This window comes from Serinus canaria, chromosome 1A (assembly GCF_022539315.1).
Source record: "Serinus canaria isolate serCan28SL12 chromosome 1A, serCan2020, whole genome shotgun sequence".
Classification (NCBI taxonomy): Eukaryota; Metazoa; Chordata; class Aves; order Passeriformes; family Fringillidae; genus Serinus; species Serinus canaria.
In genome coordinates, this window is record NC_066314.1 from 21210193 (window position 1) to 21233994 (window position 23802).

General features: G+C 37.0%; 1 protein-coding gene across 1 annotated transcript; it reads left to right on the plus strand.

Annotated features, from left to right (window-relative positions):
* Positions 1-55: 55 nt before the first annotated feature.
* IQUB (IQ motif and ubiquitin domain containing) lies at positions 56-22056 on the plus strand. Its single transcript, XM_018910197.3, has 12 exons — positions 56-2672; positions 4726-4988; positions 5825-5956; positions 6063-6238; positions 6478-6633; positions 8610-8820; positions 12459-12634; positions 16950-17120; positions 18526-18702; positions 20091-20339; positions 20750-20935; positions 21652-22056. The coding sequence occupies exons 2-12, from the start codon at positions 4760-4762 to the stop codon at positions 21811-21813; spliced, it is 2025 nt and encodes a 674-aa protein (XP_018765742.2). The 5' UTR covers positions 56-2672; positions 4726-4759; the 3' UTR covers positions 21814-22056.
* Positions 22057-23802: the final 1746 nt, after the last annotated feature.

Genomic DNA, 23802 nt, shown 5'->3' on the forward strand with positions numbered 1-23802 from the left:
TGATTTAATTTTATGCATTTTATATTAACAGGGTACTTGTGCCTTATGCTGAGTTGTTTTTATAATCTGTATTTGTATGTTAAAAATACAGATTTTATAGGCCACTTGAAATCAAGTGTAGAAAAAACCAAGTGTGGAAACCAAGTTGTAGAAAAGTATGATGATTTTGTCCCATCTTTGGCTGTGTATTTTTGCTACCCCCTGACAAGGTCTTAATGGCCGTGCAGATACTGCAATGAGGGATCTAACGCCTCACAAAAAGAAGAGGATTTTAGGTTTCAGCTGAATCCCTGTCCTGAACTGGCTGACCCTACTGCCCACATAACTAAACACTACTTCTGGCTTGCGGGAGGTTCTGGGAAGATGGGAGAGGTGAGGGGGAGAAAGAAGACTGCTACTCGAATTGATGGCAGCAGCAGGTTTCTTGTTAACAGGTAGGTTACCATACTTGGCATAACACCTGTGGCACAAACCTTGGTATTGGGATCTTAAGGAGTCAGTGTAGGCTTGTATTGGTCTATTGTTGATTGACATCTTGAGTGTTACTTGTTACAGTAAATGGGGTGACATCAGGCTGGCTACTGCCAGCTGGGTCCCACAGGGTTCCATCTTAGGCCTAATGCTCTTCAATATGTTCATTAACAACTTAGATGCAGGACAGGAAGGGATACTCAGTAAATTTGCTGATTGACTACTTTGGGAGGAGCTGTTGGCTCTCTCAAAGGCAGAGAGGCCTTGTGGAGAGACCTCAACAGATTACAGAGATGGGCCATCACCATAGGAAGTTAAAGAGACAGGTGCTGGATTCTGCACTGGGATGGAGCAACCCTGGATGTAGCAACACTGAGGAATGAGATACTGGAAAGTAGTGCCACAGAAAGAGACTTGGGGTTCTGGTCATGGCAAGTTGAATCTGAGTCAGCAGTGCCCTGGCAGCCAAGGGGGCCAACCCTGTCCTGGGGTACATCAGGCACAGCATCACCAGCCAGGCAAGGAAGGGGATTGTCCTGCTGTGCTCTGAGCTGGGGCAGCCTCACCTTGAGTGCTGGGGGCAGTTTTGGGCACCACAAGAAAGATGAGATTTTAGAGAGTGTCCAAAGGAAGGCAAGGAAGCTAGTGAAGGGCCTTGAGGGGCAGCCATATGAGGAGTGGCTGAGGTCAGTGGACAGGCTGTTTAGTCTGGAGCAGAGAAGACTGAGGGGAGATCTCATTATGGTCTTCAGCATTTTCACAAGGGGAAGTGGAAGAGCAGGGACTCATCTCTGGTGATCAGTGACAGGACCCAAGGGACCAGCATGAAGCTGTATCATGAGGGGTCTAGGTTTGCTATTAGGAAATGTTTTTCAGCCACAGGGTGGTTGAGCACTGAGATGTGCTCAGTTGTTAAAGCGTGGGGCTAATCACACCAGGGTGTGGGTTCAGTCCCTGGATGGGCCATTCATTTAAGAGTTGGACTTGATGGTCCCTTGCAGGTCCCTTCCAACTCAAAATATTCTGTGATCTGGGAACTCAAGATATTCTGTGATTCTTTTGAAAGCTTTTGTTTAGAGATTTAATCTTTAAAATCCCAATTAAAATATCCAAACTAGATCTAAGGGTAATGTGCAAGTTTGCTTTTACTGATGTTTTTTTCAAGACCATTAGCAACATTCCTGCAAGTTTAAAGATAGGAATAGAGCTCTATCACAAAAATCTGCAGTTTATTAAGCATTTGTATATGCATTGCTTACATTACACAACATACTTGGTCATGGCTGTTCTTTCACAGTTTTTAGGCTGATAAATTTACTTGTGACATGATTATTATAAATTGATTAATTAAAAATTTATATCTTATGCAATGGTATTGGGGGATAGGTCAATAGAAGAGAAAACCAACTTATTCCCAAGGTATTCACTCCAGAAAATATTTTCACTGCATTCTTTAGCATTGGGGTTTCCTCTGCCAACTATTATTACTATAATTACAGAAATTTTTAGAGTTTGGAAATATAAAAAGTGAAAAATACTTAGTTTTATTGTTTGGTTTTGAAGGATTTTTCAGTCATGACCAAGGTAGAAGCTGGTCTTTTCCTAAGTAAAACCACTAGATGGCATTCCAGAAGAGGACTTTGCTAAAGTTAACACAATTTTCACATGAGAAATATTAAGGGATTACAGACTTGAATGAGGGCCAATGCTGTCACATGAGTAATGAAAATTAATGGATTTCGGTAATAAGTATTGAGCTCACCTGAGAGGAATCAAAATAAACTAAAAAAAACCCACAACAAACAAAGTCTAGTATAAATGATAGTGATATGAAATACTGGGGGGAGGGGGGGGGGGGAAGGAAAGTTGCCAGAATATGGTAGCAACTATTGGAATTCTTTCTATTCTGTACCTGAGACATTTGCTGAACTCTCTTCTAGTTCAATTATTTTCTCTACTTTAAAGATGTATTTGTCATGTGATTTAAAACAGCTCTCCTATAAGCTCATTAATTGTGCTCCAGGGGAGAGGAAGTTTTTTTTCATGGTCCACTGCTGCTGAAATTCAATATATGGCCTTTTAAAACTGAGTTTCACAAATAAAAGCTTACTCTCATCTTCCTTTCACAAATGCACATCTGTGTCCTCCATACAGGTCCTAATTTATTCCAAGAGGAATATGCTAGCAAGGTATAATTGAAGGTAACTAATGATGTTGCTTGATTTTTCTCCTTTAATTGTTGGAAATACATGATGACACAAAGAATTTTATAATCATTGTAATATAGTAAGGTAAATCACTGCAAGCTGTAGAGTTAACAAATGTTAGATCTTTTAAACACTTTGAGATCATCTGATTGAAGTCACAGGAATAAAAAAGTGGTTTATCTGCAAGGATGGGACCTAGCAGAGACAGAGCCTTTTACACCAGAAAAACAACTTTCTCATCATGTGAGCAGAGCAAGTACTGAGGATTTTGTAATTCCTAACCAGCCGTCTGTGCTGCTTAACCTATCCTGAGTAGCTGTGTTCTGAACCTGAAACCAAAACCAACAGGAGATGAGTGAAAGCTGCTTTTTGTTAGCATTATTTTAATATTCAAAGCTTATATGCTATTTCATTAAGAAAAAAAATTAAAAATCACTGCAACTTGAAAATGAGCTTGCATGTTTAATCCAATATGTAACAGTGAGAAAGTGACACACACAACAGTATCTTTCTATAGGATTAATGGTGATCCTATTCTGGGAGTTCAAACAAGGTTTTAGAAAAAACAGCGTTAGTAATGGGAAATTTCTGTCCTTTAGATGCAGAGCAGGCCCACGTTCAAGTGCCAAACAATGTCTGGGAAACATGGTAACAATGATCATGGCATACAATTATTGAGTATCCATTGAATTCAATGCTTGCTGAAAGGCTATTCTTCAGGATTGTCCTGGAATTGCAACACAGAACTGTATATTTCACACCTGAAAGTTGATGTGACTGTCCACTCGGTTTTCTTGTAGCATGCTGAAAACATTTGCAGGAGTCGTGTCAGAAATGGCACCTCAGACACCAGGAAATCCAATTTCATATAGTTTTCCTTCTGATTTGCAAATCCTTAATTTCCAGTTAACAGCCTCAGTCCTCAGGCCTCGGATCCTCCAGGGAGAACAGCCCGATTAGGCACAAGCCGTGTCACGGCCAGGCACTGCCCCACAGCTCGGAAAGGACGGTGTGTGGCACGAAGGCTGCCAACACTCACACACAACACCCTTTTTCGATATCCATCAGTTCTGGGGTTTAGTACAACTTCTACTATTATCCGCAGCAGAAGGATATAAGGAAAACCGGTGTTTTCATACATTACTGCCGCTATGGGCTGGTACGAGCTCACATCGCCCTGCTCAGGGTCACAGCGTGGGCACGGCCCCTGCGGGTGTGTCAGCGCTGGGGCCGCTCCAGGCCGCCAGCATGGGTTCGTGCAGGTGCTGTGGGCTAGAGGGAACCAGGGCACTCACTCACTCGTCCTTTCGCACGGCGTCCCTGTCCTCTCTCCCCGACACTTCTGGTCCCCGGGGCGTTTTCAGTCCGCCCTGCCCGGCCCGGCCCCGCTCCGCAGTGCGCACGCTCCTGTTCGCCGGGCCCTGGCCCGGTTGCCGTGGCTACCGCGCCGCCGCCGGGGCCAGCAGAGCCTGCCCGGAGCCGCCGGGCCGGGTTGGTGCCGCGGGGGCAGGGGCAGGGGCGGGAGGTGCGGGGGTGGGAGGTGCGGGGTCCCAGCCTTACGCCGAGCAGTGGCCGCACCCCCGGCCCCGGTGCGCACTCTGCCAGGGGCCCGCCTGCCCGAGCGGTTTGGCATCCCCGGGCTCCTGCCGGGAGCTGCGTCCCGGATCCTGAGGGTTTGGTTGTGGTTCTGTGTTGAGTAATATGCACTTAGGACTCCTCCAGCCCGTATCATGTCGGTGGCAACTCGGAAAACCGTGAAGGTGTGCTGTCTCTGGGTAGTGACCCCTTGGAGCATCTTGTTCTGTAGGCAGAGAACAAGAGGTAAAAATAACTGTGCCGGCTACCTGCCTTGGAGTGTTACCTTTGGTAAACACCAGCCACAAGTGCTTTCTGTTTGGTGGAAGCAAAGATCTCATGCTGTTCTCAATAAGCCTTTTGGGATTAGATACAGGAAAAGCTTTTTGGGACAGTAAGTTACCCATAATTCTGGCAGTAGAAAAATGTGCCAGTATGCAATTTATAATAGATCCTGTGATTATTCTTTCAGAAAGGTTAGAAGCAGGCAACTGATGCTTTAGGAAATGGAAGATGGATCAGATGGCTTTGAAATTGCTACATCAGAAGGATCAGGTGCAGAGCAATCACCTGCATCCTCACAAGGAAAAGCAGTCGGAGAGGCTGGGGACCCAGCAGAGAAGCATCTGCTTCCAGAACCTGCAGGCACTGCACAATCAAAGAAGGGCTGGAACCAGCAGTCTCCTTCTCAAAATTCAGTACTACCAGAGAGTACAGAAAAGGGGACAATGACAGGTAAAGAAGTTGTTAAAATGTTGGGTATTAATGGTTTAAAGAGATAATTTTCTTAAACTTGGTTATAGCTTCTTGCACTCCCACACACCCTCATTCTGTTTATGCTTGCTGCGATTTGGTCCTGCAGTAACTTTTTGAATTCTCATATGAAACATACCCAAAGATAAGGAATGTATTCTTTATCTCAAACTGTAGCAGTCATTTCTAGATGGCATTTTATAGAATGATCCTTATTTCCAGAAATGTGTATGAGTAGGTAAACATATTTTGTATGTGCATTTAAATTGACAGTTTAGCTAACATTATAGAAATCACCTTACTATTTTACCTTTCTTAGATTCCCCTGTAACTTGCCTGCCACCCTTCTTTATCCGTGTCTTTCTCCTGCAGTCACCCAAATACTCCATCATTTACTACACCTGTTCTTCAGTGTTCTGGATGTCTTCAGTCACTTCCTCTTCTAATACAGGACCCCATTTTCTCGGTTCTTCAGAGCAGAACACAGCATATTCTGCTCAGCTCCTGAGCACAGTGAATAACAATGCCTCGTATGGACTTGCTGACTACTTTTCTCTTGGCTGGGTTGCATTCATCCGCTCTCATTCTGAGAAGCTGGCTAGGAATATCTTTATGTGGTGACAGTATTACATTAGATACTGCCTTTAAAATTGTATGGTAACCCTATTTCAGCTTTCAAATAGACTGTCTTTTAGCTGAAAAAACAATGATTATGCTTTGTTGCAATGTTACAATAAAATCATCCTGGGGTAAATTTGAAAGAGTTATTTGTTTGTTTTGAGAAGCTTCTCAGGAATGAATTTTGGTTTTGTTTTTAGCAAGCATGATTAAGGATAATGAAACATCTAGGAAGACTTGGCCTAATTTTGAGAATGAGGAACATTTCCCTGGAGAAGTCACTCAACAGGATTACCACATGCCTGATGTCATAACTGTCAGAGTACAAACAGGTAAATGCTGCTTTGCACATTCGTCATTACATATGTAATTATGGTCTAATCTAGATGTGTTACTGAAAGAAGCAATATTTATATTTTGGAACTTCCATTTTAACAGGTTCAGATTCATTTCAAGAAGTAGTTGTCAAAGTTGAAAGACCTACCTATAATAAACCTTTTCTGGGTGGATTTAGGAATGTGTCAACAGGAGTGGAATTTCATAATGCAGGATCACAAACAAAACCCAAAAAACGACCTGACAAAGGAATTGAGTTATTTTCTAGGGGAACACAGGTAAAGGCTTTGTAATGTCCTTTTAGAAGTTTGTTTTTGCCAAATGGAATAGAATGCTGACACTGTTTCTGATAGGAAAGAGGAAATAAATCTGAGATAAATGTGCAAATGAAAATATTTAGTAGATAAATATTATTATTTTTGTTATTTTTATTGCAAATAGCTAATTTTGTCACTTACTGTAATGAAGAAAAAAAACTGTGTATTTTCTTCTAATTTGACATGCATTTTTTCCCCAGACGGCTGTGGAAAAAAATGTTCGACAACAAACAAGAAATACAACATCGACACAGATGACTAAAACTGGCCTTTTTGTATCAAACATGACTGACAAACTAATAACTCCTGGAAAGTATTTTACAGCAGAGGAATACCATAAACGTAGAGTTGAAGCAGTTAAGTCCTTATCTGTTTGAAACTGTCTGTAAAATAATGAATTGTGAAGGTTATCTGAATATTTAATGAGTGTTCAGAGTGTTCAAAGACTGAATTTAAAAGTGAACTATAAAATGTCTTCTTATGCTCATCTTTTGTAATCTTTCAGATACAGGGGAAGTGCATGTTTGCTCTGGGGTTTTAGTGACATTTGATACCTTCCAATCTCTTAAATATTAAGAATTCTGAAATTATTGTTTTCAGTCTCACTGTGACAGTTAAGTTTCCATGTAGAGCATTAAGGATTAAAGCAGGCTTGTTCTTACAACATTTTCATGATCTCTTTGGAATAACCTAAGTTACATGCTTAATGTATGGCCTGAAATAAATGGAGTATTGGGTTAGGATTTAGTAGATCTGCATTCAGGCTTTTGAGTTTTGAGAACAACCTATTGTTTGAGAACAGTCTATTTGAGAACAATCTATTGTTCTTTGTCTGGTTGGGTTTTTTTAAGCAGACTTAGTAGGTTACCTTGGGCATGCTGATCCCTTTTGGATTCTGTTCAAGCTCCCTGCTTTGACACTAAAGTAGAAATGGGCTGTTCAAACACAGGCAGTGGGTCTGTGGGGTTTTCTGGTGCACTGAGTTGCCTCATGAGGGCAATTTAGATTACAGATTCTGAATATTCATTGTGCAGAGGATGCTATTTAGGCCTTCCACTCTGCTTTTTGGAAACCATGTGTTCTGTGACTGCAGATCTAACTCAAGTCTGCCCTAAATTGTGTTAGATGAGGTACTGCTTTGTAAATGTTTAGTTATTAATTTGATTGCTGAAAATAGACAGTCTGAATCCAACTAAATGGAGAAGAAGTTTATTCCCCAAATGTCTAAGTAGGATATTTGTATTGGTAATTGTATTGAAATGGTTGGCAAGATCTTTGAAGTTTTCTGGGCAGAAGTTTTCTTGTAAGAGCTTCTTAAATCGGTCAGCTGTAGCTGATGGCAATGAGCATCTTGTAGAAGTGCAACCGAAGTAGGGAGTAATTTCCTCAGGACTACCAATATGTTTTACTGTGGTCTTTAGTGACACTTATGGAAATCTGTAATGTATCTATAGGTAATTGATAATGCACAATGGAGAGCTGTCAGCTTGGTGTTGGCTCACATTGATGGATTTGCCCAGTGCAGTACAGATCCATATTGAAATACTGTTTGAAGACATATTCAAGAGAAGTTTTAGATTAAGATATTACCGGAGACATTGTGACTATATTAGTGTGATTTTGTGCATGATAGCCTTTGATGCTGAACAATGCTTGGTACCTCATGGCATTGATCTGACTGAACTGTTTGTAGTGCAAGTGCTAACTCAGCCAGCAGAAGGTGAGGCTTGTGCAGTATTCTCCCTTAACATATTGTAGTATTTCCCCAGTCCTCAATAGCCACAGCTTGGGAAGGTCGGTGATTTAATTTTCTTTTTTCATTTCTGTCATAACAGCATTAGTAATTTCACTTTCATTATTTATTCTCAAATAAAATGCAGTTGATTTTGTGTCTATGTGATGATTTTTGTAACTAGATATTTAAAAGAAATTTTGCTAATGTGTCTACATTTCCACTCTGTAAATTGGCAGTAAGATAAGCGAAAGAATAAAAACAGTACATGGCAAAATACATTTTTAAGGGGAGGTTTGAAAATGAAAAATGGATATTTAAATGTAGTTCATATTTTGATTTCATTATTAGAACCTATTTTATCCACTGTACTCACTGGCTAAATTCCTGCAGTTACCTAACTGAGTAATCATACTAGTGCTTAAACTAATAGTACATGACTGATTTTGTAACATTCAAATTAGTTTCAGTACAAGAAAAATCTTATAAAATGTAGTTAGGGAGCTGGAGAAAAGAACAGTTAAGAAATAATACTACACTCCAAAATATTAGGTTGTTTTATTTTAAATTCATGATTCTTTGGCGTTGTATCACATATAGGTAATAGTAATACAGAAGTATTTCCGTCGTTGGTATGCTGCAAATTTAGTACAAAATCTGAAGGTACAAAGGAGGTTAAGGCTGGCACGGGAGGCACAAGAAGAATTACAGAAAAAATGGGAGAAAGAAGAAAAACTGAGGAGGGAGTATGAGAAAAAACTGAACCCTAAAACAAGAGAAGACTTTGAACTACTGTACCATGAGTTGGAATGTAAGTTTTCTTAAAGGGATATCCTTAAAGCAACAAAACAGTACAGTTTTTTAAAACAAACTTATGTTTTTTACATGTTTTTATAGATACTTCCATGATTTTGTTTTCTGCTTGACAGTGGAAGCTTTTTAATTTTAAAATAATTATTTTACTTTCATGTATTACTAGAAACAGAAGGAAGGCCTTGATGCTCTGTAAGCACTGCTCAGCAATAACTAACCATCCCTGTGTTATCAACATCCAGCACCTTACAAGCTGCTGTGACTGAAAATTAACTCTATTGCAGCCAAAACCAGTACACCTTTTTTAGAAATAACTGGCTTATAGAATAGTGCTCTTTGTCAGTTTTATTAGCATTTTTTATTTATGTCCAAAGTTAAGGTCAGCTAGAAGAACAAAGGGGTGTTTTTTTAGATTAGAGTTGCTTTTATCTTTCACTCTACATTTAAGATGCTGAAGAATTTTTGTACAGAATTTTACAACATATGACAGAAGTTATTCCTTTTGTCTTAATTGTCCTCTACTTTTTCTCCTTTCTAATTCATTCCAAGTTTCATAAAACTGTGTTGTCAAAATTTTAAAAATCTCTTAGGAGTTCTGCAGGACATTCTGAAAGACATTTCCTGTTCTTGGAGGAGATGATGTTTAATACAGGCAAGCACCTCTAAACTTCTTCAGAAAAATAATGTGAATACTGCAGATAATTGGCATAAAACCTTACAAGAATCTAATGGTGCAAATAGAACAAAAACCTAGAGTATGTCCTTTGGAAAAATAAAAACAGTCGAAAGCTGTCCACTTGGAACATCATATAATGAAACAGCAAGAAAAATTTTGTTTTTTTACAATATCTCTTTTAAAGCCAAAGGATTGTACTGTGACTTGTAACAATTCTTATGTTATCTCAGCTACAGTGCTTTATGGTCTAGCTCTTTGCCAGTTTGGGTATTGTTGTCCCTGTAGCAGAGCTGACCTAAGAGATGACCTACCTCATTGCAAAGCCATCCGCCCTACCTTAAACCATCTCAGCTCTTTCTTCAGTGGTAAACTGAGCATAAATTTGATGACATGTGTTATTCATAGAGCTTAGGATCACGATTCAAAAATTCCCAAGTTATACGCTAATCTTTTAATGCTGTCATGCTTTGTGTGGCATTGAACAAATGGCTTTGTCTGAATTAATAAATGATTTATAAATATCACTGTTCGTGACAAATGTAAAAATTATTGCTTGTCTTGAGCTTTGCAGTTATTGGAATGGTATCTTCGTGAGATTTGTGGCTTGTTCCAGGTTGTCTACCCCCCCTCTTTTGCAGTTTGCTTTTCACTTCCCTAGAATCAAGCCCTTTTCAAGTTGTATCTGACTACGTAATCGAAAGCAAAGGTACTCAAATAGTACTGTTTTCCTTGCCACTTATGAGGTCTAACTATTTAGCATCTGGTTTTCTGCAATATTTTATTCGGGAAGTTGCTTCCAGACTAGTGGCTATCAGATGTAGGATCCTGGTTTTTTGGTTTTTTTTTAAAGTGTGAAAAGTCCTACTTGCTGTAGAAACAACCAAGTTCAGTTGAAGTTATGGAAGCGTGCTGATCTTCACGATGTTTTTAGATTTGAAACTTATGGTTATGCAAGTGTCTCTTGCTTAATTGAATGACTTTGGATTCACAAATAATAAAAGTTACAACCAAGCATGTTCAGGAATTTCATATCTAGTCAACCTAAGAAAAACATGTGCCACTTCAGAACAGAACAAATTTCACTATTTGAATTTTTTTTTTTTAAGTGTTTTGTTAAAAATAATGGTCTGGTATCAATCTCACTGTTTAATTTTTGTTAACTGGTGTTGACTAGTTGCTTCTCTGCATGGAGATTTGCAGTCATGCTCTTCATTTTAATAGAGCTTAATGATTCTAGGAACTTGGGGTTTTTTTCCTACCTGCATTCTGAAACAATTTGGCATTCTTATAGTGCCAACAATTTATACAAGCGAAGTCATTGTGACAGTAATAGAATGAGACTATTGTCCTCCAGGGATCTGTGAAGGTTATTGCTGCAATCACAACAGGGTTAATATTACAGGGTCAGCCAGTACAAGCAATTCCTGGTGGTACAAGAACTTGCCTGTTGACTATATAGTGCAAATGAGGTCTATCTATATATTCAGCATGTCTGCATAGGCATTTATTATTTATTTGAAAAGTATGAACTATTTTACTTTATAAACACTGGAATAAAAATTGTAATGAGTAAAATCTCTGCAGACAGACAATCTGCAGAACAGATAATCTAAGAGGAGCGTTTTAACTTGGTTGCAGGTAAATGGGGAATCAAGAGGTGAGTATCAATGGTGAGTGACAACTTCTTCATTTCTGAAAGTACAGAATTGCTTACTGTATTTATTAGCTCCATCTTAGAAGTTGCTGCCCCCTTCAGGGATAAATATAATGGTGTTGTTTGGTGAATTTGCTGTATTTAAAATATATATCTTTGGGTTCTCAGAACTTGGCAGACAGCTGTCATATTACAGCTTGGAGAGCCTTAAGGAAATGAATTGAAATATTTAAAAATGGAAAACATAAGGTGTTGTAGATAAGAAACCACAGGCAGAAAATAAGCCTTCCTCCTTTCCCTCCTCCTGCCTCTAATCTTACCTGATCCAGGATGTTACAGGCATTTTCAGTGCATCACATATTGAATGGTTTCCTTTTATCCTGGGTTTTGCTTTTGCGTAACTGTTCTGGGATGATAACAATGCTTTGAGGTATTCTTCAGGAATGTTGGAGTTTTGGATCCTATAAAATTTCCTACAAAACTCTAGAGGTATTTGAACTGGATCAGACTCTACAGAGAAGCCAGGAGTTATTACAGGATATGCAAAGGCAGGAAACACAGTTTGATTTTACAGGCAGATTTCTCTAAAGCCATGTAGTCTCTATATTGGCAGCAAAAGTGTCAGGGGGTCAGATTCTGATGCAGCATGTACTGATCCATGTGCTGCTGTCATGACCATCCTGTGGCTTCTTCTGTGGGTGCTTTCACTCACGTGGAGGGTTGTGTTGTAGAAAAGGAAAGGGAGAGTAAAGCAATGACTGTCAAGTTATTAATGTGTTTTCATCTGCCTTGAATGGCAAAAGGTGATACCACTGCAATATCCAGTGTAAAACCTGAAGTGCTAAATGTGACTGTCAGTCAAGTTTTATCTCAGTTTTGGAGGACTTCAAGCTTCTTTAGATTTTACTCATTTATGCAGGGAGAAGCAGTAATATTCTCAGCACTAAGTACTAGTGGTACCACAGTAAGATGCAGCCATTTCATCATATATTTCCACAGGAGCTAAAGTCTTTTTCTCGCATACAGATTCTTTTTCTCCTACTCATCCTTGAGTTTGGAGTACAAATTGGCAGTCTGGATTTGATGTACGCACACATACTCTCACAGAACATCTGTATAATTTACATTCATTTCTAGGCCATCTTGCATGTACTGAAAATTGCTATAACCATCAATTCCCTAAAATGGAAACTGGGTTTTAGTGAATATTGAAAGAAAAGTCACTTATGTTGTTTCTTAAATATGAAAGCAGAAGTTTTGCTGGAAAGCATCTTGTAAAAAACACCCCAAATATTTGTATCTGCAGTATGGATGCAGGAGGAGACTGAGCGAATTAACAGAACTCTTACTGGAGCTAAAAGAAAGGCAGCACTTTATACACTTCTGGAAGAGGAGACAGAGCTCATTGCTTGCATTGGGATGCACAAACTAAGTGCCAATCTGGAGAATCAACAAAAAGCAATACTGCACTTTCTGGGTAAGGTCAGTAATTACTCTGATCATAAAGAATATCAAAGTACAGGAACAGACACACCTGCAAAGTACAAGAAGTACCTTTTCTTGTTTTTAACAGTTAATCATGTGAATGCAAATGTTATAAATATCCAAATTATGTGGTTCATATCAATACAATTCAGTAAATTTCTTTTTTCCAAACTGAGAATTAGCTGACAGACCAATTGAAGGCTGAACAGTGGATCATTGCTGCTGTTAACTATAAAAAATATAAACAAGACATTTAATTATTTATAATAATATAAATATGTTATCCTTCAGGAAGTAAATTTGTCATTAATTTCCAAAATGAGTATAGGCCTCTGGTCATCATATGTCTGTCTTTAAAGAATCTGTTTCCCTGTATAAAGAAGAGTTTGAATCTGATGTTGAATTCAGTTTTTAAATCACTGACTTTAGTTCCATTAGAACTTTAACTAACTTAGTTCCATTAGGACTTTGAGATTTCATTCTTGTATAATCTTGGGGATGATATTTAAGGGAAGTGTTCTTTAGTCTTTATTAAAAAAAAAAAAAAGAAAAATCTTTCATTCACAAAGATGATTTAAAATGGTATTAAATTCAGTGGTATCTTAATGTAAAATACAAAAAAACCTTGTCCTTTTAGGTAGATGTCCAGCCATTGGAAAAAAGTAATAGTTTACTTTCAAAGTATATGACATGATTATGAAAAGAAATACTGCAACAGAAATTGTTTTTAGGTATATAATTTTTTTATTATTATTATTATTTTTAAATTTTGACTATTGAGGGCTCAAAAGTAAAAATGGTGGTTTTGTCTAGAAAGAGACTTTTTTAATTCTTTGTATTACTGATGCTGGGGAACTTTACTCTAAATGTGATTTGATAAAATGTATTACATTTCTTATTATGAACAAGTTGCTTATCTGAAATGTTGCTGGAACTATTACCACATTTATTGCTGTGGTATGACTTTTTTCTGTCTTACTGCTTTCAAGAATGAAAAAAAAGCCAACCAGAAAACCAAATAATTAGGATTATTTTCAGAGCCTTGAATCATTTCTATGTTTAATGTTTGCTTCTTCTACTTAACAATCTGTTCTGTTACCTTCTTAGAAAAAGAAGCCTGGAACAGTCAAAGCAAATGTTTTTCTCTTTTAACTGACTCTGCCATTACTTTTCCCATAAGGACTGATTTCCAGTGTCCTACCTGTGCAGATTGCTTCCAGCACATACTCTGACAAGCTGTACAGTTTTCTTACATCTAGAATCAGAAGCAAAATGTTCTTCGGCACAAGAACTCTCAGTGACAGTTGATGTTTGGAGAATCAGGAGACACATCAGAGACAACCCATATTTTGTCTTTCCAAACAGAGGAAAGACAAGTGGAAAGACTGCTCTTCCTGAAGCAGTTACTAATAATTTATTTATTCCTACTTTAAATGTATAAATTATGCTTTTCATGAAAGGGACTGTAATCTTTTTAGTTTTAGAATTTATTGAGCTTCTGAACCAGTGCAGCATTTCATGTTTTTTATCATGTCAGCTGTAGGATTTTGAGTGTTGTTTTATAAACTGTTGACATAGCTAGTTCTAACTCAGAAGGAAAAAAAGTAACAATTTTTTCATTTTAAAAAAAGATAAAATAATTTTGTAAAATCAAAATTAGATGGATGGTTTGCTATGACTGTAATAGTGCAATTTAAGTACTTTAAGTTACAGTATGAAATTTATTTTTGAGTGCTTGATTAGGGATTATTTGGTTTTTTCTTGAACTTTAAACTGGTAATGTCGATCTGGACACTTGCCAGTTAAAGCTGCAATAAAATCTTTCATATCTGAAGACTGCAAGCTGCAATAGCCAATGTGGCATGAAAGTTGCTTCTCCATGGAAACCTTTGTTCCCTTCTTTGCTACTTTAAGTATGTACCTCCACAGGCATGTGTGCCCTTATGAAGGCTGCTACTGGTTGTGTGTGCCCTATGTTCTAGGGGGTTCTTTATGCTGAACTCATTCTTCCTCAGCATTTGTACTTTGGAGAGGAAGTATTTGATTAAGCTTTTGTACAGCAATCATATTGACTTAAAGAAATTTGTGTAACTATTAACTTTTGCTCAGTTCATACCTTTCATGCTTTGTACTATATCTGCACAGATCCTATGGAGTTTTTTTAATTATACTTACCTTTTTCTCTCTATCAGTGGTGGTGTGTTTCTCTCCTCAGGCACTTTTTCTGCTTTCATGCATTGGCAGCAGAGTGCAGTTGTAGTAATACAGATAACAGGATTATTGTAAATTCCACAGCACTGCCGGCAGACTAAAAGACAAGAGAAAGCTGGCAGAAGATCTCAAAGTTTTAGTTTTTTTTCTGTCAGTCTGGAGCACAGAAAAATAGTCCTGAAAGCAGAGAACTTGTGATTCTTTCTTTTTTCAGTAAAAAGCTGCATATTTTTTTTATATTTTAAATTTTTTAATGTAATATCCAGCTATGATAAGGTAGTAAGAAAAATACAGAAGTTACAAATTTATTTTTGAAGAATTAATTATAATAACAGAATTGGTCTGTAATAAGGGCCATTTGAAGAATGGGATAGCAAGACTACTTGCACATATTGGGTTTGCAAATTATCAGAAAAATCTAATTTTACTGACTATTTCTTAGGGTCTACTCTGGCCATTGATTCTTTCTAGCATTAGCAAATAACCTTTCTCTGTTATTGTAAGTGATTTCCTTGAGGAGGATCAATTGTAGGTACTGAATTAACTACTATATGGAAAAGAGTGATTTGTCCCAGTCTAATTTACAAAGGATTGTCAGCATGATAGACCTTCTAAGTTGGTCTGAATTTCATTGTTTCGAAGTGTGGGGTTTTCGTTTTGTTTCAGGGTTTTTTAAGAATTTCTAGTATTGTACAAAGACAGTGAAACAAAATGAACATACGACAGACTGCTCCCTATGTATGACAGAGAAAAAATTGCCTTGCTCAAGTTTTGCAGAAATTCAAAGATTTCACCAAGTAATTAAGCGTTGGTGGTTTTTTTTAGCTAATGTCTGGTTTTGCTATTGCATTTCTTAGTTTTGGCTCTTAAATGTGACCCTTGGTTAACAATATCTCCTTTAATTAGAATTCTACCCCCACTGATAATGTAATTAATTGTTATTAATTTGATGTTAAATCCTTTTTTAAATTATTTTTTCTTTCTTTTCCTTACCTAACTATTTATTTAAAAGTGAGGAAAAGTTTTGATTGTGGTGATAACTAATAATATCTCTTCAAGCTATCTAATATTCTTGATATTTTTATTATTTATTACCATATCAAGTCTATTTCATCAAAATAATGGTTGTGTCAATGCTGGGGTCATGTCCAGAACACTACTAGACATGTGAATACTGTATAAAGTGTTCCTGTTGTTAGGTCACACTGAGACTGCAAGGTGAAGTTCGTGAGTGTTAGTGAGTACTTAAGTTCCAAATATAGTGAAAGAGAACAATTGGAAAATAGAAAAATGTTTCAAGTACCTCTCCCCATAAAGAAAAGGAAATGGAGTTAAGTAATGATGGGAGAGGCTTTTGAAAACTCTTTTTCTATTGGAGTTGGACACCTGTCTCTTTATGTAACAGTGTTATTTGTAACCAAAAACCATCTTCTGGAAAGAAGAAAATGGTTGTACTTTTCAGACCTTGAGGGGCAGGTGACATTATGGAACTTCTTACTGTCTATAAAAGTTAAAGATGTACAAAGATAATTGAAGCATAAGGCATATGGCATGTGGTTAAGTTAGCAAACAAGAAGCTAGGTGAAGTGTCTGGTAAACTGTAAACACATACCTTGCCCTAGCTCTAACAAACTGTATTCCTTCTATCCTTCTCTGTAACTAGTATACATAGAACAGTTCCCTGGAAATATTTTTTATTGCAGTAGACTTTAAGGTTTTAAATTTTCAATCTTTACACAGTCAACAGACCTATTGATTTTTACTGATAGTTTGATGGGATTTATGACTGCAAAGTGAAATACAGAACAAGTGTATTCTAACACTACTATCAGTAAATTCCCTTTAAAGAAGTAGAGCATATCCCTGTAGGAGAATATTATTTGCTTTTAATATCCTGTAAGTCAAATGTCATGACCTGCTGCTTTAAATAAAGTGTGCGATTGAGTGCTTGCTTTGGTGGAAGAGGTGTTGTATCAATATCAGCAATAGAATTAGCCTTTTGCATTAGTCAGGCATTAATGTTAAGTCCCTCTGTGCTAATGCAATTGTTCAGCTGGTGGTCAGATTTTAATAGCTCAAGTTCTACAAATTGTTTCTGAAGTGTGCACAACCCAGGAGGTGGAAAGCATTTGATGGAAAAATCACTGAAATGGATACACAGAACTCACTCCGTGGCAAAGAACTACTTGAGATCTACCGCAGCATTAACACAAAGGACATCCCAAAAGATGAGAGAATATCTGTGCTGTTAACACTCAAGTGGACAGTGAAGGTAAGGTTTAGTTTTCTATTTATGTTTAGCTTGAAGCTGTAATTTCCAAAGGTGCTGTCACTTAATTATGTTGACACATTAGCAGTGCTGCTGCTAGCAGATAAGTGCCATGATGGTGAGCTACAGACCCTCATGTACTACCTGATGTGTGAGTGTAATTTAAATTCCAGATACACTCTAAATTCCTATTTCACTTTATCATGTGCATACTTGTCTTCAGGTTGTGTTAGAATTTTTACCCCGTGGTTTTAGATTTCTTTGTATATTAATACATAATACAATTTTAGTACAAAGTTTTGTTTCCTACTTAATATCAACCTTATGAGAACCGTGGCAGGGATATATATGGCAGCTATCATTTATTTCTTCTCAGGTCTTTGAAAAATCTGTTTAGAACCTTATCTATCTATTGGTTTGGATTACCAATTTTATGGGTAGCAAATACTGATTTTTTTTCTTCTTCTCTTTGCTCCCCACTCCCTGCTGCCACTGTTGCTGCTAGTGTTCCCAATGAATTAGAAGCTGGTTGCAATTTTTTTTTTTAGTCTTTCATATTGGTTTTATTTATTAATTCAAGTACAAAAAGAATGAGTTTCAAGGTCCTTTCAGGGTGATACTGTTGACATCAGCCTAGAATAGAATGCTGCTTCCTGGTCTTATTAAAACAAACAAGCATCTTGCTGTTTGTTTTACTAGTGCCGGTATTTGATTTAAAGTCACTATGGCATTGATAGCACTTCTGGTTTATGAACTCTTGCCCATCTTAACACAAGTCAATATTGCTGTAGGGAACAAGTGAATTTCTGTAAATTAGCACTCTCTTTTACCTGAGAAATCACTGAACTCATTCACCTCTTATGTCTCTCTCTCTGGAGAATCTCCTGCCAAGCACTGGAAATATTGAAGTAACTAATTTCCAGGTGTACTGTCAAAGTCCCCCATGCCTCTTGTGTGGTGGATTTTTTGGGTTTTCTCGTGGCATTTCTTTAAACCCATCCATATTACACCTCCAATCTCATAGCCAACGGAAGCCTCTTAGGGAAATATTTCTTTGGACTTTTGAAAACTTAAAATTTTGCACTTGTTGAGTACCTCTGCTAAGCATCTTCTAGTGCTTCAAGGCTTACAGTTCCTCACAGCTTTGGTATATATATACAGGCCCTTTAAAACAGAATCTGTAAACATTCTCACTTTTGTAGTTCTACAGTTGTTTCACTGGAGATTTTTTTTTCCCTGAGAGACTAATGAGTTCTTCTGTGAACATGTTCTTATATGAACATACAAAGGTATGAATGGTAATGTCCACAGATTCCATAGGTTGCTTTAATTTTGTCAAATGATTTTGTTTGTTTGCTTTATTGTTGTGCAGTTTATTTTCCTTTTTCTCTCTTTTTTTTTTTTTCAGGAACATGAATGTAAATTAACACAGGAAATAGTGGCATTAATTGACAGGGAAATTGATCTTATATCAAGAGAGGTGAAAGAATGCAACTTGGAAGGACTGAGGAAAAGAATTTGTACATTATTTCTCCAGTATATCAAAACTCCAGAGTTTAACCCTCAAGTTGCTGGGTTAATTAAGGTATTATTCTTATTTTGCAGCCTGACATAGTAGCAACTGAACTAAGAGAAGGGGAATGGAGAATACTGAAAGCTTTTTTATTTACATTTTGCTGTAGAGTTCGTGGAGGAGTTCCTCAGGAAGTAAAATGTAGCAAGTACATAGGTTTCACATAAATAAATTTATATTGTCCTATTAGGAAGCATGGGGCTTAGACATGGTCACAAGCACCTGACAAGCAGCTGGCAGCACTGAGAGAGCCCAGGAACTCTTGTGACTGAAATAAAAAATCTGAAAGCTATAAATGGTAGATCTCATGTGATGGCATCAGTAAAATGTAGTAGCAAAGCAGTACCAATATACTGAGAGAGGAAGTTGTGTTTTTTCTACTGGTCAAGAGGCAGCATGCCATGCATCCAAAAAGAAACAGCATAGCCCATGTCAATGTCTAGTGAGCTTGCACCTAAGCAAAAACTGTTCTAGGCTTCTGTTGCAGAATCAGTTGCTACTGTGTGTGAAGAAGATGTAGTTAGTTTTGTGTGAGTGTTTTTCTATTCTGACTACATAATACAAATAAAAATACTATTCACTATCATATGTTGCTGCTCTAAGTAGCAATGTCTGTTTTGCATCTATCAGAAGAGCATTCCTCATACAGTGATCAGTGTTATCTCAGGAGTAGAGAATCTGTCACATTTAGATGCAGATGTTAGATTTAGAACCAACTAACAGTTAATGTTAGACTAGGCTTATTAGCAGATGTACCATAGCAGAGTCTGGAGATTACCAGATTACTCAAACTGTCCAGACTTGGTCTGTCTGCACAGACTACATTGCATTTTTTTCAGAACCCATGAAGGAATATGAGGAATATGGGGATGAGTCGGTCACTAAAAAGTTTAGTCTATTTTCTTCCCTGTGTTGTTTCTGGACATGTGGGTCTGATGAATTTGTATTCTTATGCCAAAATATTAATATGCCCATAATCTCAGGTTTTATCTTTGCCGTAAAGGGCAGATTCTACATGAAAAATCAAATGTGGAGAATTTAGTTTCTGTTTTCTCTGTGTTGTCATATTTCCAGAATAACTGAAAATCTCCATACATAAAAGCATCAGGAAGAGCACTGGAACATAATTTTTAGGATCTTCATATAGCTTATGAATTTATTTATATAACAGATTTTAGCAAGTGCAGTAAGAAAATAAAGTTACTCTTGATATCCTATCCAAGAAAAATCACAACACTTTATTGGGTATTTTTAAATAAATACTTCTAGCTTTTACATAATAAAATACTTGCATGAAGATATGGAAGACTTAGCCTGACAATGTTTGAATAGCATACAGGTAATATACAAAAATACCCTGTAGTAAATAAACTTTTATTTTTTTTTTTTTTTAATTTTAGGTTCCACAAGATCCCTTAACGCTTTATAAAAACTTTTACTTCTGTCACAGCTGCGAAAAGTACTTAGCACCTACTGAGTTTCCCATCCCTGCAAGTTCCCACACCATTGGCAGATGTCGCTCGTGTTACCAGCTTGATAATGCGGCTCGGAAACGAGAATCATATTTCAAGTACAGACTTATACTAGAAAATCTCAGGAAGTCTGAAGTTGATTATCAGGATGATAGTAAAATTGTTTTCTTAGTTCAGGTACTGTTGGAAAGAGCACTGCAACTCATAGAAAGCAGTGGCTTTGACTATATGTCCTCTGTTTTGTGTATGTTGCGGACAGGTTGAGAAATGGACTAAAAGCAACAGCATCTTCCTGTGATATGTGATGTTCCACAGCAGCCCTTAAGCTCTTGAAGTATAGGTGTGTTTTAAAAGGTGGTTTGCTAGCTATTACTAAAAGAAGTCCAGCAGACAGGTCAAAGAATCAGATGTTCCAACAATTATGCAAAAAGAATATCTGTATATTAAGATGCTCCTTAACCAAGTGATCATATGACATGTGCATAGAAATATTTTTTAACCCAAGGCTTTATTTGGATTTTTACATGGGTGCAAGATTTGTAGAATGAAATATGCTTCTTCCTTTTTAACCCTGTTTTCTATTTCAGCTTCCAGACATGCAGTACTTGATTGAGAAAATATGGAACTGCCAGTCAGCTCTCAGTGCCTGCAGTGACCTGTATGAGTTGGTTATGGTCAGGTGGGATAAGCAACATGAGTGGTCTCCATGGAACACTATTCTCCTCACTAAAGAAGAGGCAGATGCACATCTTAAACTGTGTAACCTTCAGAAGGTAAATTTCAATGGGCTTTATTTTTTACAGTATTTATGTTTTGTTTTAGTAGAATCCTGTGACTAATTATGTTGGGCCAAATTTAGTCGTTACATTTGTCCATGTTTAAATTGGCTCATTGTGACTATTTAGAGGATTGAATCTGTACTATTAAACAGAATGGACAGTAATGCAGAAGGCATCTAGCATGCACAGCTCATTCCATGTACCTGAACTCTGTCTTGCCCCAATTTTCCCATCTGAAATGCAAGAAGCTGAGTGGCCTCACCCATGCTGCCTGCTGAGAACAGTGCCATGCATGCTCTCTCTTCCTTCAGATCAGACAAGAGCTAGGCTGGATGAAAAGCATACTAAAGACTAACCATGAACACTGTGTCCATTGTGTGACTGTGCTCTTGCATATGCTCTGGCCTCATTAGTTTCTGGTCTTCTAAATTTCTCATCAAAAAGAAGAATGGTTCCTTGTCTATAACTTGTCCATTTGTCATCATAAAATTTGTCACTACTTTCTTACATAAATATCAGCTAAGTATCCCTTACAATGTAACCTTATAGTTTGCATTTAAGCAATAGAAACATAATTTCTCTTCTGAATTAAAACCACTAAAACCATGTCTAAAATATGTTGAAATGTTTATAATGTCTAAAATATGAAGCAACACACATATTATTAGATATCTTAATTTTATTTATGGTATTTGATTTTTTTTTTTCAGACTTACGAAGCTCCATTTATTTACAAAATAGAACAAAAGCATATCCGGGCAAAAAACTACTTTGCTCGGATTCCTGCAATGTCATCATTTTTGCACAGAAGTAACAATCAGTCTAATGCAAATTCCTACCAAAAACATAGTTCCTTGAAGTTAAAGAAGTGAATTAAATTCCTGGATTTTGAAGAAATAAACTTTTTCATCAATACACTAATTGTATTAAACAGATCAAAATAAACTTCTAAGGATAAAATAAAGTGATCTCAATCAGTTAATTTAACTGCATTTCCAGTTTTGTAACCTCATTAAAAAAAAAATAAAATGTTGTTGAAGAGCTTTGTAAATTCTCAGTTTTTAGAGCAATGATTATTTTTCTGTGTATTCCTGTATTGCTTGGAACATTTTGTCTGTAGTGTAATATTCCTGTTGGGCAAATTTTGTTAATTCTCTGTCACCCTTTAATTAGAAAATTAATACTATAGCACTGTATTACATTTATTTTTCTTGTCTTAAGCACATAAGGCAGAAACCCCCGCAAGCCCTGGATTTTTACAGAACAATAGAATATATGTAGCTTTATATAACCACCAGATATAACCACTTTGCCCTTCAAACATTTGTGCAAAAGAACAACTTTACATTTTGGAGCTCATCTAGATGGTCATACTGGAACTGCCAGCATGTAATTATTGTATCCAAGATTATTGTATTTACATATTGTAATTATTATAACTTGAGTATTATAATTTAAATATCGTAATTTGAAATTCACATTTCAGACTGTTTGAAATATGTTTAGTTTTGAGGAGTTTGTATTATTTAAAGAAGTAAATTCTCCCCATAATTAAAAAAGTTTATGTTTTATCACAGTTACAGAGAAAAACATATGGTGTAAATTCAAAAATCCAACACAAAGTTGCAAGGTTCTTCTTGAAACTTCTATTATAAGATGTAGATTTGACCCAGCCTTTTGTTTTAACAGATGAAACTACACAGGAAAAAGCAGTAGCATTTACAAAGAGAAATAAGCACATACTTGGCAGCAAACAGCTGAAAAATGAATTGACTCCTTCAACAGAACATGAACTGTAGAACCAGTATCTGGCTGACAAGTGCATTTTATCATCATTGGAAACTTTCCACTGATTTTACCATTGAATTCAGAATTTTAGTTTGTTTAAGTTCTGGATGGTAGTTCAGTACTGAACTAATTGTAGAATTGCAGCACATGAGCATTCCAGCTGGCTTATGTGCTTTCTGACATCTGAGCCTTAAGATAGGAATGGCTGCTAAGTCTGAATTTCCCCCAGAGTGATAAAAGGAGTTTTGAAGTAAATTATGGGTTGAATGGCAATGAGTCGCATAGATAGGAATCTGCCTCTTTGTAATTTTTTTTCCTTCCTTCTTAAGCATATTTTTAAAAAGCTAATTTAAAACTCCAGAAGGATGATTGAAAAAAAAAAAAAAAAGTAAGGAAATAGTTCAAACAAATGTGAAAAGCCAGTAATCCATTTATTTCAATGCAATGTGGTGTTGGAGGTTTCTGGAATCCCAGAGTCATTTAGGTTGCAAGGACCTTTAAGATCAAGTCCAGCCATTAACCTGACACTGCCAACTCCATCATTAAACTGTGTCTCTAAGTTCTACATCTACATGGCTTTTAAATACCTTTTAAATACCCCTGGGCAGCTTCTTCCAAAGCTTGACTAGCCTTTCAGTGAAGAATTTTTTCCTGTAATCCAACATAAATCTCTTCTGGTGCAACTTAAGTTCATCTTCTCTTGTCTCTCTAGACTCTTCACTAGCTTCACTGCCCTTCTGTGGACATGCTCCAGCACATCATCCTTTTTCATCATCCTTAGGCAACAGATCCCTCCTCCAGATCCTTGGTAGAGACATCAGTCAGGACTGGCCCCAGTACTGAGCCCTGGAGAACACTGGTGACTGTGCACCAGATCAATGTCAACTCCATTCACCACCACCATTAACTCTTGCCTGGCAGTGCCATTTAGTCACACTGTGAAAACTTTTGTGTAAATAGTTAAAAATTTGTGCTGGAAGTACAGTGAGTTAGATCTTGACTAATATTTGGAACATGCTTTTCCACAAAATAAGCGTCTTCTAACTAATGTCATCCTTCAAATCAGTGTCCAA

Coding starts and splice junctions, on each gene's coding strand:
- IQUB (XM_018910197.3), top strand. CDS start 4,760: ATGGAAGATGGATCAGATGGCTTTGAAATTGCTACATCAGAAGGATCA. Junction 5,957..6,062: donor AACTGTCAGAGTACAAACAG/GTAAATGCTGCT, acceptor CCATTTTAACAG/GTTCAGATTCATTTCAAGAA. Junction 8,821..12,458: donor ACTGTACCATGAGTTGGAAT/GTAAGTTTTCTT, acceptor TTGTATCTGCAG/TATGGATGCAGGAGGAGACT.